Source organism: Simochromis diagramma, unplaced genomic scaffold (genome assembly GCF_900408965.1).
Source record: "Simochromis diagramma unplaced genomic scaffold, fSimDia1.1 OVJJ01000302.1, whole genome shotgun sequence".
Lineage (NCBI taxonomy): Eukaryota > Metazoa > Chordata > Actinopteri > Cichliformes > Cichlidae > Simochromis > Simochromis diagramma.
Window position 1 is genome coordinate 995,424 of NW_024386792.1, and position 14,266 is coordinate 1,009,689.

The following is a 14,266-nucleotide window of genomic DNA, read 5'->3' on the forward strand; positions in this document are numbered from 1 at the left end:
CAAATCTGGAGAAAAGTGAACTGAAATAACGCTTTTTTTCTAGAGATTTCTTGAACTCAGCTCAGAAATATAGATCACATTGAGCATTACAGCTGAAACACTTGGTTTAGATTCATTGATTTGCCACATTGATGAGGTTTTGTAAAGTTTTCTGGATTTAATTTAAATCCAAACTGAAACTGCTTCCCCCTCAGTATTAGAATAGTAGGAATTCCTACTTCTCACCCTTTTAAAATTGATGATGCTGCATTTGACTTCTGTCACACCCAGCCTGCGTGTTTATCATGCACAGGTTGACAAGCAAAATTTACACTTTTTAAATGTAGCAGTTTGCTGTGTGCAATACTGTAAATTTATTAGATAACAATTTGTGAACAGTTCTTTGTCTGAAATAAGCATAGACTGAAAAGAAAAGATGGTCAACTCCAGTTTTGAAGCTGCTGTCGACAGCAGGCACAGTTTTAGCTAACAGCAGCAAACATCCTCAGATTGTGCAGGCATACATAACACAGATAACAAAACTTTAAGGTGTAATTCAGTTTAACAGGTCACGTACATAAAAATTCTCCCCTGTAAAATTGCATGTTTCAGATGTGTCGTTGGTCTCTGGGGAGCAGCTCATTTTTGGAGCCAGCCTCAAGTGGCCACTTAAGGAACTGCAGTTTTTGGCACTCAGCTTTATTAATTTATTGATTCGTTTCAACGCTCTGGAGATTAAAGCCCGACTAGCCAGTATTAGCTACTTGTTGATTAATCTGTATTGACATTTAAATTTTGGAAAAATGACAATTAAAAAGTAACGAGGACAGGGGAGAAACACCCTACAATCGTGATACCAGTGGTGATGTTGCAGAGACTGTCCACTAGAGGGCAGTTTGCAACAAACAACCAGCTGATCTATTCAATTCAGTTGTGTTTATTTAGCATCAAATCATAACACGAGTCGCCTTAAGGCACCTTATACACGTATGGTGAAGACCCTGCAATAATAGACAAAATAGTAATATAGAGACTAAGCAGAGTCAGGAGAGTGTGAACAAATGGACATATAAATGAAGGCGATGTCTTTTTGTTTTGTGTCTCTAAAAGGAAAAAATATTGGCCAATGTATCAAAATATCTGATTTTTACAGGACTAAATATCGGTCTTAAAAATCCCGTATCATCGCTGCATGAGGCACACAACAACTTCTCCGCCTGACTCACCAAGCACATCGATGACTGTGCCAGTCTGCCTGCCTCAAGAACTGGATTCATGGTGTGTCATTCAAAGCTTTTGGGCATGAAGTGTAATAGTGTTGATTCATTCTTTGTTAATAAATACATAAAAATGTACCTATGTGGTGTCATAAAATGACACTCTGGAAAGGTCAGTGGACATTTTAAATTTTAAAATTATTCATTAGTTAATAAAAAATAGTATTTATTATTATTTGAATTGAAAGGACTGACCCACAGTAGCACTGCACTTAGTCCCACACTCAGTGACACATATACCTGTGCCCACACACACACACACACACACACACACACACACACACACACACACACACACACACACACACACACACACACACACAGAACAGGAGCTTATTCAGGTCTTTGCTGGAATAAAGCCTCTAATCTGCCCATTCACACCATGAATGGAGACATTCCTCCTGCCTTACTCAACACACACACAAATGCACACTCACACGCGGGCTCACATACATGCACGCTCGCACACATACGTGCTCACGCCCACATGCACGCCCAGAGCTATATTTTATTCATTTACAGCTCTGCATTACCAGGCACTAAAATCCATCCTTGATCTAATAAAATAAATTCAGTCTGAAGCTTCGACCGCATGAATGATCAGACTGTTTCATTTGTGCTGATGGCAGTTGAAGCGCCTGTGGAAACGATCTGTGCTTGAGCGCGTGTGCGTGCGTGTCATTGCGTCTGCGGGCGCACACTCACGTGCGTGTCTGTGTCTGTCTGGTGTGTCTGCGTATCCCTTCATCTCTGGGAATTCCCCTCTCCCTGCTTTTCCCTCCAACCAGCCTCCCCTGCCGTTCGTGTCCGGCTGAACCAATCAGAGCCCCCCGGCTTTGTGTTTCCTATTGCCAATGACACCGTAGGTCAGCAGCAGGGTCACCGGTTCACATCTCACCCACTCAGAGGTCACGTTTCCTGGTTGTTATGGGGCATGTCAGGGCCAACATGAAGAGTAAGAGTTGTTTTTTGGAGTTTTTTTGTAACTGTTGCTCGTTGATCAGTTTGAAAGAAACCGAAACATCTGGAAAAAGCTGCTGTCAGCACGGCATTACAGAGGAATAATGTTATATTGTAGTGAGTGCGTGTGATGCAAGTGCTAAACTGACTTTGAAACTTTGAGTTCTGTCTGACTCGCTAATCCCTCCCTCCCCCTCTCCTCTCCTGTTTTCACACGCACAGCTGTTTCCTGAGGGAGGAAGAGAAAGGTTCATTTTTAAACTTTTGTTGGGAATCAGCCTGATTCCAGTTTGAAATGCATATACCTATTATTCCTGCTTGCTTTCAGCCCATTTACAGCACATGAGAATAGCACGACACTCTGAAGATCAAGCTCCCGTGCTGTAGAGAAACCAAATAAACCTTTTTCCTCTGCTGCAGGCACCCGCTGGTCTCCATTCATTTCCAAGCAGCATGAAAATCAATTAGCAGCCTCTTAAAACCTGAGTGAGCTGTGCGATCCATTGCAGTGAAGATCGGTGTGCGCTTAAACCACATTACTATACAACAGTGGATGGTGGAGCAGTGACAAAAAAGCACACATGGTGCTCATAGTAATGGACTACACATCTCAAGTTTCAACAGTTGTCTAATTGAGTTTTGAAGCTAGCAAACATGAAAGGAACCAACCGCTGTCTGAAGTATCAGGAAAGCTACATCCAAAAACATCAGCTGTGCTATATGCATTCAGAAAGAGTCGGCAAAGATCTTGGATAATCTTGTGTGATCTAAAGTGAAAGAGTTGATAGCACACTGGGATATTCCACCAAATTAAGTTTTGTGTGTTCAGCGCAGACACTGTGGTAATTTTTAGGTACTTCCCTGATGACTGATTCGGTGGATGTTTGCAGAGGATATGAAATGATTCGAATCATGTTCTTTCTATAGACTGGAACATGGTGAAACTGTACAGCGTGACGCATGAGCCATCTTATTGTGTTTCCTTATTCCTGTGAATTAAGTCACGTTCATCACATTTTCTTATCCTCGGTTTCATTTCCCTTCTCCGTGTAAATCGGCTGTGTGTGGAAGTCAGGTTGTGTTTTGATACGTGCCCACGTGAGACCAGATTTATTCATCACAGGGTTGCCTTGTGACGCCACAGCCTACCTTTTGTGCAGTGTGTTGTCTGTTATAATCTCTCATTTGTGCGAGTATTTCTGGTCTGTATACAGTCACGGTAAAAAGAAAGGACACCATCTGTGTACCATAGCCAGCACAAGTCTTAAAATGATGTAAATACAGCCTCAGACAGGGCTGGACTTTGACTTGTCCGTTGCAGCACCTTCATTCTTTTCTTTTTCAGCTCCTCTGATTTTCTGCTGTGCTTGGGCTCATTGACATATTGGATGAACCAATTTAGACAAAGCTTTATCTTGTCAGACAGATGGCCTCACATTAGACTCTAGAATACTTTGGTACACAGAGGAGGTCATGATACACTCAGGGACTACGTGAGTGCCCAGGTTATGTGGCTGCAAAACAAGCCCAAATCATCACCCCTCCATCACCGTGCTGACAGCTGTCGTGAGGCGTTTGCGTTGATATACTGTCTTTAGTGGCATTGTGCATTATTTCTAAACATCATCTGCCTTGTTGTCATCTGTCTAAAGAACAGCGTTCCAGATCTCTGAGTTCTTCAGATGCAGTTTTGCAAAGCTGCGCTGCCATGATCTTTTCAGAGTGTCTTTCTCCTTGCAGCCATTCCAAACAAGCCATGCCTGTTCAGTGTTTTTCTGATTGTACTGTCATGAACTTTAACATTTAACATGCTACCTGAGGCCTCCAGAGCCTGAGATGTGGCTTTTCAGTTTTTTGGACCTTCCACCCCTGCAAAGATTGGCATCTGTCTTGACTGTTTTCCATTTGTCAATAATCTTTCTCCCTGCAGAGTGATGGAATTAAAGTTACTTTAAAATGGCTTTATAGTCCTTCCCACATTGAAACAATTAACTTCTTTAAGATCATCGGTAAAGGCTTTCCTCCTTGGCGTTGTGCTAACAAACACCTAATTGCTGTGTTTACACTTGCTGATGATCAGTTAATCAAGTGCACCTGGTTGCTAATTACCATTATAAGGAGTAAGGATGTACTTGGCTTTTCACACGCACTTTTTTAATGAATATATAGTAACAAAGTGTAACTATCTATCAGGATGTTGTTGAATTTTAAGACCTGGTAGGGAGCAGATTATTTTTATTGTGTCCTGAAACGCAAAGTGAAATATCTCTGTGTTTAACTTTGTCTGGCTGCTGTTTGCCGTTAGGCAGATTATTTACTGTAAGTTTATTAAATGTGAAAATAGCTCTCTGCTCCAGCTGGAAAATTGGTGCAGTCAAATCAAACAGCTGTGTTCAGAAACAAGGTCGTTCAGAGTGCTTTACAGAGACGAAGTCGAAAACAAAGAGATATTTAAAACGCATATTTGCATAGGGGTCACGATGTGAAGCATGCACAGATAAGTCATGATGGGAATATAACTACAACCTTATTATTTCCCACGTTCACATATGTCTAGTTAAATGTATCTGGCATGCTAATGTTTACTCTAAAATGATCATCAGGGCAAATCCGAGTCGTTTCTGCCACAAACTCGATAAACGCGATGTCAGAACAGCGTTAAAACTGTGGGGGTGTGATTGTGGGCCTCTACAGTTTTTCTCTACTCTCTAACGGCTGATCTTTAGACCACAACACGGGGCTGTCACACCACCACAATGAGCCGAAAGAAGCCAAAACCTGTGGTGAGCCGCACCTCGGGTTTATATTCTCTGCGGGTTTGTAACCGCGATTTTTCACATTAAAAGTCACTGTTTGATCCTTTGTTGATTGGAAAATGTGGATCAGTGCAGCTTGAATGTCATCTTGAGCTTTGAAGAGCTGCGGACTTGTGGCAGGTTCTGTGTGACACGATAACTAGATGTGATCAAGCTGTGAGCTGCACAGATGTGATGGGACTAATATGATTGTGGTCGTTCACATGGTTTCTGTCCTTTGTTGCAACGATTGATGTCTTGTTAAATTAATAACCACAATACGACAGCTTCCATGGAAATGAGAATTAAAGAAGGAAGAAATACAAGAAATGAAATCGTTCCGATAATGTGATCAAGAGCCATAATTTGATTATTTTGAGTCTTTTAAGTTTGCTTAATGCGTATAAGATGACTCAGGTCTGTCGCGGCTGTAATGGATTCTTTCCTTCTTGTCTGCAGAGTGAGTCGGTCAAATACTTCCTGGATAACTTGGATCGTATTGGACAACTGGTGAGTCATAGTGACTGGTTAAATCTGAAGCACACTCTGTACTTTTTACTTTGCAAGACAATGTTCTCATATCCTTTTTCAGAGCTATATTCCCAGCAAGCAAGACATTTTGTTTGCGAGGAAGGCGACTAAAGGGATTGTCGAGCACGACTTTGTCATCAAAAAGATTCCCTTTAAGATGGTGGATGTTGGAGGGCAGCGGTCCCAGAGGCAGAAGTGGTTTCAGTGCTTCGACGGGATAACCTCGATACTCTTCATGGCCTCGTCGTCGGAGTACGACCAGGTACGTGCACGCACAAAAAAACCCCCACATATTATCAGCCCAATTATGAAATGCTGATGCAGTGGAAGCGTTTGGCAGACGAGTCTCTTGACTATTGGGATTGCGAAATGCACAAGAAACATCAGAGAGACACACAACATTTGCGGTAAACACAAAGCCCTCTTTGTGGTGCGCTGAGGAAACTTCATTGTTCCCACAGTCGTGGCTCGAGTTCAAGTCAGCGGTCATATGATGACGACTGAACCCTTAATTGGCACGCAGATAAGACCTGAAAAAAAAAAAACTAGACAAAGAATAATGTTGAGCCAATGTGATTCCAGGTCTTGATGGAGGACCGCAGGACAAACCGTCTGGTCGAGAGTATGAACATCTTCGAGACCATCGTCAACAACAAGCTCTTCCTGAACGTGTCCATCATCCTCTTCCTCAACAAGACGGACTTGCTGGTGGAAAAGATTCGCACGGCCGACATTCGCAAGAACTTTCCTGAGTTCAGAGGAGACCCTCGCAGGCTAGAGGACGTACAGGTAACCCGAGGTTTCACAAAACTCTGAATGCAGTTGCAGATTTTGAGCGTCTTCCTAAAGTGCTCCATTATCTTTCTCAATGCAGCTTTGCAACAGTGGTAACTTTCATGCATTCCAGAAGAAGCTGCCCATACATGGGTCGCTGTAGCAGGTCATCTGCTAATCGGAAGTCTGCATGCCAAATATCCTCGGAAAAGATAGTAATCCCAGTTGTGTAAATGTTAGATAAAAAGAACTTACATAAGGAAGGGTTTGCATAAATGGGAGAGAATGGGTAACTGAGGCAAGTTGTATAAAGAGCTTTGAGTGCTCAGTAGAGTAGAAAGGCTCTATCTGTTTACCATGTAAGCTTATAAGGACTGAAATTTCTGTCATCACACGTAGGTTGTTATGGGCAACAATGAAAGATGTAAAGGAGCATTTATAAAGACATCAGTTTATTACCAAGGCTTTATTTTTAAAAAGAAATACAGTTAACGTTAATACTGCTAATTAAAGGCTTGTTTTTCTGCCAACTCATATTTTCTCTCGTTTCTGCAGAGATAATCCAGGTTGCTTCTTTAATAAGGCTTTTAGCATCCGTGACTGAAGTCAAGATAATTAATGATAATCCTAAAAGCTGGATTATAGAGCAACACTCAAAATGAGCGCATTACTAATACTACCTGGGTTTCTCTGCAACCTGTGTGTTACAGTGCAGCTTTCTAAATGTTTTTAAGTACTGGTACTGGTTTCTTACTACAAATCTCATCCATCCCATGTATGCCTTTAAACCTAACATCCATACTCGGGGTTCAAAATGCACATTAATGTAGTCAGGTATTGAACCGCTGACCTTTACAATTTTTAGCTGACTCGCTCTTTCTCCTCGCTCCTTTCTCCTGTAGACGCCGGCTTTGTGACGAGCAGATTTTAGCGCAGAAGCATAAGATTAGTAGTTTTCAGCATATTTTTAAGGGTTTAAAACATGTGAGCATCTTAACTAGTTATAAAAGAGGAAATACACCAGTATTTTTCTCACAGCCTGTAAGCCGTGTTGATCACTGTTTTGTTTTTAACCATCAGATAGAGCATCGCTTCAAACTGAGCAGCAGCATTAGCTCCTTTCCTTTCATGAAGGATGAAAAGGAGTCACTGAAACACATTTGCTTAGCACTGAGAGCTGTTTTCAGGGTTTCCACCTCCATGCTATCTGGTTACTGAGAAACCTTCTGGAAAAGACTTATTATGCTCCCTGTAGCTCTAGATTTTTATTCTTGGACTCTACTGGATTAATTTTGCATGATTTATTTATCTTGCACTGTTCTGATCAGGCCCCTCAGTTTATCCACTGTTTGAAGCAAGCTTTCTTAGCTCCTTTCTTCAGATTGGTTCTCCTATGCAAACAGAAGGTTTAAACAGCAGGTGGGTGGGGCTTCTGTGCTTGCAGCCAGAGCCTTAGTTGACCATATTAAGGATATCTGCTGTCGTTACAGCATCAAGAGTAGAAATATTTAAACAGTGTTTAGAGCAGTGCTTGCACATACAGTGGGAGAAATAATCACTTGATCTTCTGCTGAATTTATAAGTTTGCTCACTCACAGAGAAATGAACAGTATCTCGTCTTTATGAAAGTTTCATATTAATAGACAGAGACAGTGCATCAACCAGAAATCCAGAAAAAACACATTACATAAAAGTTTGAAACTGATTTGCATGTCATTGAGTGGAATAAGCATTTGAGCTGCCAGCAAAACATCACTTAGTACTTGATGGAGAAACCCTTTTTGGCAAGATGGTAAGATGTTTCTTGTTGCTGGTCAACAGGTTTGAAGGGATTCTCACTCATCTTTACAGAAACTCCCAGAAATGTCTATAAATTAGGTTTCTTGACTGCCACTTGGCAACTCGAAGCTTTAGCTCCAGCCACAGATTTTCTATAAGTTTGGCGTCTGGAGGCTGGCGAGGCCACTCGTGATCTGATTGTGCTTCTTCTTTAGCCACTCCTTTGTTGCACTGGCAGTATGTTTTGGGGTATTGTCATGCTGGATGGCCCATCCATGACTCATCTTCAGTGTTCCGGCTGTTGCAGTACGTGGCCCCAGAAAACAAAAGCATAATGTTTCCACCTCCGTGCTTGACTGTGAGGGTGGTGTTCTTTGGGTCATACTCAACATTTCTCCTCCTCCAAACACAGCGGGTCAAGTTGATGCCAAAGAGCTCAGTTTGACCACAGCAATTTATCCCAATCCACCACCTTTCTCATGCTCAACCTCACCCTGTGAGGCCAGATCTTGCATGGAGCTCCCGATCGCGAGGGTGACTGATCTTTTACAATCACTACAACAGTTGTGCGTGTCTGCAATTTTGTCCCTGATGTCCTTCAGCAGTTGGCTCATGGTGGTGGAGAGGTTGGAATGGGAGAAATTGATTCTCTGGACCGGTGTCTAGTGGACAAGCTGATAGCAGGAGTATCTGTAACTGACTGATTGATTTATTGATTGTAATCTGTGTCTCACAGTGGAACATAGTCAATCTGTGGGAGACATGCAAATCAATTTATAACTTTTATGTAATGGGTGTGTGTTTTTTGTTGTTGGGGCAATATCTCTCTATTAAAATTAAACTACCATAAAAATTAGAGACTCTTCACATCTTTGTAAGTGAATAAATGTATAAATTAAGCAGGGGATCAAATAGTGTTTTTTCTCCACTGTACATTGACCTCATTATCTGAAGCTTAGGCCATGTGTAACATGAACATCCATCCCTCTAACACTACGTATGTGACAATAGTTCCACAACAAAAATATCTTCCCCCAAAAAGTCCAATCCTCCTGCTATGTCATAAAAGTGGGTCTGATCTTGTATTTACGTCAGTATAGTACACGTGAACACACGCACATAAAGACTCTTCCTCCTCTGCTTCTTCCAGGCGTTCCTGGTGCAGTTGTTTAGTCGTAAGCGGAGAAACCGAGGGAAACCGCTTTTCCATCACTTCACCACTGCAGTAGACACAGAAAATATCCGCTTTGTCTTCCACGCCGTGAAGGACACCATCCTGCAGGAAAACCTCAAAGATATAATGCTGCAGTGACCTTCACGTCATAGACGATGGCCTCTCTGACTGTTAACTGTGAAACCAGCCGTGAATCCAGGCCTGGAGGACTTCTGAGAAGGTCTCCTTTGATCTGAAGCAACACTGACCTGTGGAACCATCACTTGACCCACACAGAGTGGATCTTAGTGACCTCTGAACCTGTGGAGCCCTGAAGCAACTCTGGACGTTTTGGCCCCTGTGGAATCTCTATGTTTAACCTGTATAAATGTGTGAATGCTGTAAAAAAAAAAAAAGAAAAAGAAAAGAAAAAAGACAGTGGGCTTCTCCTTGCACAGGACCAAGATGTGTAAAAAATGTAGAGGAAAGCACCAACTACATGACATGAGCACTGAACGTTGTTTTTCTCTTCTGTATATAAGACTCATGACAACATGTCACTAAACCCAGTCAGACTGCTGCCTGTTGAAATGTAGCTCGAGCTGTGTGAAGATGCCGCGGGAGGGGAAAGAAGCGCAAAGAAAGAAAACGAGGAGGAAAAACATGAGGTTTGGAGCTGAAAAATACTGTCTTAAAGTACACCTGACAGAGGGAAGGGGGTTTGGGGTCCATACTGGTCATATGCTGTGTTATGTGAAAAGGTTGCACAAGTGTTCCTGTCAATGAACTTCAGCAGAGGAGTGAGACTGAGCTGCGCTACACCGCTCGTCCTCTCCTGCCCCGTCTTTTCTTTCCTCGTCTTGTGTTAATTCTCTTGTTCCCGCCATTGTTCGAGAGATCAACAGCTGCAGATAACAAGTCTTATTCTTCTAATCCCACTCCTTCTCGGCACAATAGACACATTGTTCTTCTCCTCGGAAGTAGACGGTCAAATTAGAGTCTCATCTAAGCTCTGAAAAGTGCACGCAGCTCCTGGTTTCGTATGAATCCATACACCTTTCCCGAGCTTTTCTCTCCCTTCTGTGATTTCCATAGCATCCCAGTAGATGCACCACAATAGCCTAGACTTGACCTGAGGCAGTATAAAAAGAAATATAGTAAAAAGTATTTTAAAAAATCTACAAAAAAGCTTTGGCTTCTGGTTACACTGCTTGTTCCTGTTCCCTTTGTCCTGTAAACGTGCCGGGAACAGCAGAAAATGAAGAGATTGAACTGCATATGACCTTATCCCCGTGTTTCTTGTAGCCATTTTGGACTTGTAGCAGTCGGGGTGGGAAGCCTTCCTAGCAAAAACACTGAGACAATGACAAGTGACTTACACAAGCCAGACTTTTTTTAAAAAAAAATCATCACAGGGAAGCGAGTTTAAACACGTTCTGGTGACTGGCTAGTCTGTGATTTCCTAATGAGTTCCTAGAAAGTATCCTGAACAAAGTAGTTGGCCGTGTAAGGAAAACAGGAAGCTGCCAGAAAGAAGTGCTGCCTTCAAATCCAAATATTTGATTACTGTCAGAAATACAAGTTCAGTGATAAGCGACGGCTAGAGATCATTTATTTAAATGTCCGCTGCATTGAAAACAAGAAGAAAAAAACTCGGATTTAAATTTTTAAAAATACAACATACTTACATTTTGGAATCAAAACAATTTCACTAAAGATGTTCCAATTATTAAAAAAGCTTTGGTCAATGCTGCGTATATGAAAGGGAAAGAACGGCTCAAGGTAACAAATTCACAGATCATCGGTCATCATCTGAAAACCCTCGGCTGTGTCCAGCGTAACTCTGATCTAAGACTTCCTGTTCCATTGATTGCCGATTGTTTATGAATGCAGTTTTTTTAAATCAGGTGATGGCAGATGTTTTTTTCCAAATTGCACATCGGCAAATGTGTTCCTCTTGTTCATCTGTCAGACGTTCTTGACTGCAAATGGAAACCAGAGCATTTTTGGTGCCTGTTGACCTTCAGACAATTTCTATGCATATATATACAAATATGTGTATCGCCGTGCTCCTCTAAAGTTCCCTCCAGCTTTATATGAAGTTTCATAGTGTCCTTGAGCTCATTGTTTTGGTTTTAGAGTCTCCAACGTTACTTGTTTGGTTCACTCTCACCACTCATGGCCTTGTTTCCATCCCAAAAAAGTCCTAAAAACCAACTACACTGCACTTCTTTCCGAACGCTAAACTGCAGCCGGACAAAAATAGCAGCCAGCCTGTGAACATAGTGGACTATTTAGCAGCTGAAATGTCAGATATTTGTTCAGCAGGAGGTGCACAGCGAAACCGAAAAAGCCACAAGAGTTTATATTACCCAGTCCATCAAGATGTCTTGATTTGATTGATTTGAATGTAATGACTGGATTTTTTTCTGCATTGGGTTAATCTGATAACTGCAGAAATATTTTGTTCAGTGTAAGTTTTTCCAGTGTCAGATAAAGGTGAAATTATAAGTCAAGTAACCAGCAGGTTAACTATGAGTGCAACCAGTCACAATCTGTCCTGTTACGTAGCTTATCTGCAGTTTTAACAAACATTATGCACTGATTTCTGATGGTGGTTAAACTGCTCACAGGAGCATCCCTCGTACTTTGTACATTTTTAAAAACTAATTTTTTCCCTCCAATCAAGTGAGGTTAAGTGAAAACCCCTGATTTGCATTTCGGTATGCAGCAGTCGGACACAGCCGGGCTGCTCTTCCCACCCCGAGTAATAAGTCTGCATTGCCTCGAAGGCGAATGAGTCAAACCGGGAACGTTCCCACTCTCGCCTCGTTCTGATACTGTATTAAAACTGTGTTTGTGTGGATAAATCCTGTACATTAATTACTGTAAGTATGTGACTGATACTGTGTGCACATCCTAAAATACAAGCGGCACTCTGTCTAACGGTATCACTGTAACTATAACTGCTCTGTTGGTGTTGTTAGCTAACCTACCTTGTTTTCCTCTCACGCTTAACTTTTTTTTTTTTTGTCGTTTTGTTTAATTTTGTAATTGTCGTCATTGCACTGGATGTGTCCGAGAAAAAATGAGCTGAAAGGAAAACGCCTGGGGAAGAAAAAGGCAATGAAACAAACAAACAGATGCAGACGCTGAAAGGCGAACAGGATGAAGGTCGGGAGGGTTGGTGGGGGGGATGAAAAGAGGGAGGTCTTCTGCCTTTGTTTTTTTGTTTTCCAGTGCCTTGGCTCTGTGCTCTGTGGTGAAATACACTGCCGTTTGCTGACACGCTGTTTCTTTATTTTCTCAGTGTGGCCGTCTTTTGTGTGCTTGAGTGTGTATGCGGTAAAGCAAGAGGTCGAGACCCTCTGAGCTGGAAAGTGAAGAGTGGTAGAAAGATTAGCGGAGAGGAGTTGAGGGAGGAGGGGTGGGGGGGCAGATAGATGTGAGGATTTTTAAGAAATGTTTTTGAGCTCCGAAGGAGAAACGCGGGGGGAAGTAAATTCAAATATGTTTTTCTAATGTCCTGGGGCCGTTTAATCAGTATTTATGAACACGAGAAGCTCTCTTGCGAAGCCAGAGAGTTGAAGCTCCTGATAAGTAATGTCACACTGATCTACAACCTAGGCTAACCGTAGGCCCTCATCCCACATAATGTAACATGAAACTCATCAGCCAGAGCTATCAGACCACTGGGCATGAGAGTAAAGCTGAAGTCGGGCAATATCTCTGTTACCCAGCAGAGTCTGACCTTTGCTTTGGCTTTTAATCAGAGGAGCTCTGCTGCATAACAGACTCCAAGTCTCAGGAGAGAGGGAGGGAGCCCAGAAACAACTAGACCAGAGTTTTAGTGTTGTTTTAGAAATCACTGGTTAACATAGATTTATTTACACAGGAAGTAAGCAGAGTGTAATTTAAGGTCCGCTCAGGCACGCCGCAGAAATGAATGTGACAGCCATACGAGAGCTCCCGGCTCCAAAAGAACACTGAAGTGACCTTGTGAATGGGTAGGCGCAGACTAAGGGGGGGGGGGGGGGGGGGACAAAGGGAGGAAGAGGGAATACAGGGAAAAGTAAGAGGATAGAGGGAGGGAGGGAGAGAAGAGAAGGGGGAGGAGGTCATGTTTCCTCTGTTGAGCCCACTTCCTGTCCTGATCCCAAAATGGAGAGACTCAGAACGACATCGCTCAGGCTGTTTCGATCGCCTGCCCCTCTTCACCCCACAGCACAAACTCACACACACACACACAGGCTAGCACACATCAGAGAAAACCTAACCAGCCTCCTGCGGTGTCGTACAAAGGAGATGAGAGGAAAAAGCAGGGAGCAGAAAAATATATCCCAGTGGTCTCTGAAACATAAGGAAACATTCGTTTATAGAAGCTGAGAGGCACAGGACATTTCGTCCTCGCACTGCATTTCAACGTTTGTGTCTGATGTGTAGCCTGTGTGTGTGTGTGTGTGTGTGAGAGAGAGACAGAGAGTATCAATGCTAAATTCTACACCATAGTCAACACCAGCAGGCCTGTGCAGGATATTCTTAGAGTTGAATTCAATTCAACCCAAGGAGGAGTTTATTTCAAAGTGAAAATATAAAATTGGGGTAGCACTTTATAATAATGTCACACTGTTAAGCATTAGAGAGGTATTAGTAAGGTGCCTAATTCAGTTTTGGACAGTGAATATTCTATATACTTGTATATTATTTATATGATAGTTAGCACTACTAAGATGGGTATTTATATGGGTGCACTGCAGCCATCCAGTCTTTATGTGCAGCTTGCTAATAACGACTCACTTCTCTGCCAAAAACAAACCAAAATAAACACGAACTGGCAGGAAATAATGCAAAGCTTTTTAATGCAATGGATAAAAGGTGATTGTAGCCATTTTTATTATTTTGCCTCTAGCAACCAAAGTAAATAAAGAATAATGTAGAAACACCATTTTTAGCCACAAACCACCTCACAGAAATCAAAAGAGGACTTCTCTGTTTGTTGTTACAGCAATAACGTAACG

General features: G+C 42.2%; 1 protein-coding gene across 1 annotated transcript in view; it reads left to right on the forward strand.

Annotated features, from left to right (window-relative positions):
- gna12a (guanine nucleotide binding protein (G protein) alpha 12a) overlaps positions 1-12,534 on the forward strand; it is a 29,204-nt gene extending 16,670 nt beyond the window's left edge. Inside the window, exons 3-6 of the mRNA XM_040023690.1 lie at positions 5,471-5,521; positions 5,604-5,804; positions 6,125-6,331; positions 9,246-12,534. Coding sequence (XP_039879624.1) covers positions 5,471-5,521; positions 5,604-5,804; positions 6,125-6,331; positions 9,246-9,407 — 621 coding nt within the window. The 3' untranslated portion in view covers positions 9,408-12,534. The remainder of the gene's footprint in view (positions 1-5,470; positions 5,522-5,603; positions 5,805-6,124; positions 6,332-9,245) is intronic.
- The last annotated feature ends 1,732 nt before the right edge of the window (positions 12,535-14,266 follow it).